The sequence below is a fragment of the Carya illinoinensis genome, chromosome 2 (genome assembly GCF_018687715.1).
Source record: "Carya illinoinensis cultivar Pawnee chromosome 2, C.illinoinensisPawnee_v1, whole genome shotgun sequence".
NCBI lineage: Eukaryota > Viridiplantae > Streptophyta > Magnoliopsida > Fagales > Juglandaceae > Carya > Carya illinoinensis.
Genome location: NC_056753.1, coordinates 35,886,236 through 35,888,877, shown reverse-complemented (window position 1 = coordinate 35,888,877; position 2,642 = coordinate 35,886,236). Strand labels below are relative to the sequence as shown.

General features: G+C 43.9%; 1 protein-coding gene across 1 annotated transcript; it reads left to right on the top strand.

The window, feature by feature from the left end:
* LOC122301415 (expansin-A4) lies at positions 1-2,201 on the top strand. Its single transcript, XM_043112767.1, has 3 exons — positions 1-253; positions 625-943; positions 1,612-2,201. Exons 1-3 carry the CDS (start codon positions 97-99, stop codon positions 1,919-1,921), a joined length of 786 nt encoding a protein of 261 aa, XP_042968701.1. The 5' UTR covers positions 1-96; the 3' UTR covers positions 1,922-2,201.
* The last annotated feature ends 441 nt before the right edge of the window (positions 2,202-2,642 follow it).

Sequence of the window (2,642 nt, the reverse complement as noted above, 5' to 3'; positions counted from 1 at the left end):
CTTTTGCTTCTGCTTAACACCCCCAAGACCCTCCCACACACAGCCAATAAGCATCAAGCCATTTCTTCCTCCGTGGCCTTGGAGCATTCAAAAGATATGGCAACTCCTATGAGTGCTCTGGCCTGCATTCTTTATCTGATATTGGCACTTTTGACTCTGGCTGACGCCAGAATCCCGGGGGTTTACTCCGGCGGATCGTGGGAAACCGCCCATGCTACCTTTTACGGTGGCAATGACGCCTCTGGAACTATGGGTACGTACTCTGTTTCCTACTCATTATAGCTCTTCATGGTAGAGTCTACGAAAATGGAAAGTCTCTCCAGATCTCTGCTTTATCTATTTATTTGTTTTAGAACTCTGTTTTAAGTCGTTTGAAAGCTTTTCTAACCAAAGGTTTCTAGCTTCATTTTCCACCAAAGAGTAGAAAGTTCACCAGTATTTCACTGGTTCTATACAACCCAATGACTGTCAAAGATAAACATGCCGCTCATTTCAAACACAGCAAAACCCACAAACTCCAAGAATCCATTTGCCATTCTTTGGATCCTTAGGCTTTACTCACAAAATCTCACACATTGCAAGTACTCTATTTTCTCATCGTACGCTTTTTTTCCCCCTCTCCAGGAGGTGCTTGTGGGTACGGAAACCTTTACAGCCAAGGCTACGGCGTGAACACAGCTGCACTGAGCACTGCTCTATTCAACAATGGGTTGAGCTGCGGAGCTTGCTTCGAGATCAAGTGCGCTAACGAACCACAGTGGTGCCACTCAGGCAGCCCCTCCATCCTCATCACCGCCACCAACTTTTGCCCTCCCAACTATGCGCTTCCCAATGATAATGGCGGGTGGTGCAACCCTCCTCGTCCCCACTTCGACCTCGCCATGCCCATGTTCCTCAAGATCGCCGAGTACCGTGCCGGCATTGTCCCTGTCTCTTACCGCCGGTGAGCCTCTCGTACTAACTATATACGTGCTCTTTTGCTTTCTTTTACGCCTGTACTCAACTCATCTCTGGACTGACTGTGTTTCTGACGAATGGTAAAGTTGCGGTATTCTTTGGAAAAAGATAAAAAGAAAAGAAAAACCCTGCATGGCATTGACCTTAAGCTATTAGATTGGGTTGACTGAATGTCCACGTACTTGTACAGTCGATGAACATCGAAAGTATCAGAAAATTGATTTCCTAGTGATTTCCGTCGTAGTACGTTAAATTTACTGCCAGTAAAATCTGAACCGTCCATCCCGTGCTGACATCATAGAATCACCTCTACTTTGACCCACGTGATTGTCACGTCCCCATCTAACCGTGACACGAGGAAAGGGGCCTCAGAAATGGGCCTGTGATCTCTCGTCCATCAATCTGAAAAGGGTTCAGGTCGGACCCACCCATTTCCGCACCAGCACGACTCCCAACAAGAAACAGAATGGACTTTTCTGGTACACTAGCGTGAGCGCGCCTTCCTAAGAGTCTAATGGTACGAGAAACTGAGAGACGCGTGGGAGGTTGGATATCTGTAGTCAGAGAAGATTTTAATTTACTTTTCCAAATGAATCTTAATTTACTTGATATTTACCTTTTGTGCCTAATTGAATTTGTTATGTTTGTGTGTAGGGTGCCATGCCGAAAGCTGGGTGGGATCAGGTTCACAATCAACGGCCACCGTTACTTCAACTTGGTTCTGATTACCAACGTCGCGGGTGCAGGGGATATAGTGAAGGTGAGCGTGAAGGGATCAAAGACTGGGTGGATGACCATGAGCCGAAACTGGGGTCAAAATTGGCAGTCAAATGCAGTTTTGGTGGGTCAGTCACTATCTTTCAGGGTCACAGCCAGTGATCGCCGCAGCTCCACCTCGTGGAACATTGTCCCTTCCAGTTGGCAGTTCTCACAGACTTTCATTGGAAAGAATTTCAGGGTCTAACAAAATCCCGATTTTCCCAGCTCAATATATGTCATTTTGGTTTTTTAACTTTTTTTAATTCTATTGGAAAGTTTATGTGCGGGAAAGAGCAAGAAAATCCGGGAAAAGTGTGTTTGTGGGGGGTGAAACTTTTTGACTTTTGTAACGGTGCGAGAGAAAGTGAAAGGAAAAGCAAAAGGGGAGGGAATGTTAGGCGCTGAAGTGGCTGATAATTTATGTAAGCCCGCGGCTTAATTTTAAATTAAATACCTATATATATATATGAAGTATTTTCACTCTAGTCTTTATGAAATATTCCAGATTGTGTGAATGTCTGAATCTAAGATTAACAAATATCATTTCAATGAAAGTAAAATAGTTGAACATGGACTTTTGTCGGAAAGCATATTAACACTACGAGACAATTCAAGAGGCTGGTAATGAATTGAACACAATGGACTGAACTTCGTATACTTCGAAGTTTAGCAGCATTGCCGTAGAATTTCAAGTTTTCAAACATGTTCTATATTTGTTTAATTAGCAAAACACAAATGTTCTAAGTTTGTGTGAGAAAACTAATTCTGTTGGGAAAGTAGCAGACTTCTGTATTCAGATAACGAGAGTGATCTGGAGTTAAAATTGTTGGCTTAATTCCCCCATCGAGTTCTTTGGTTCACCGCTCAAGCTCTCTGCTTCTGAAGTTTGAAGGCTGAATCCAGGTTCCTCCTGTAGATGCACTGCG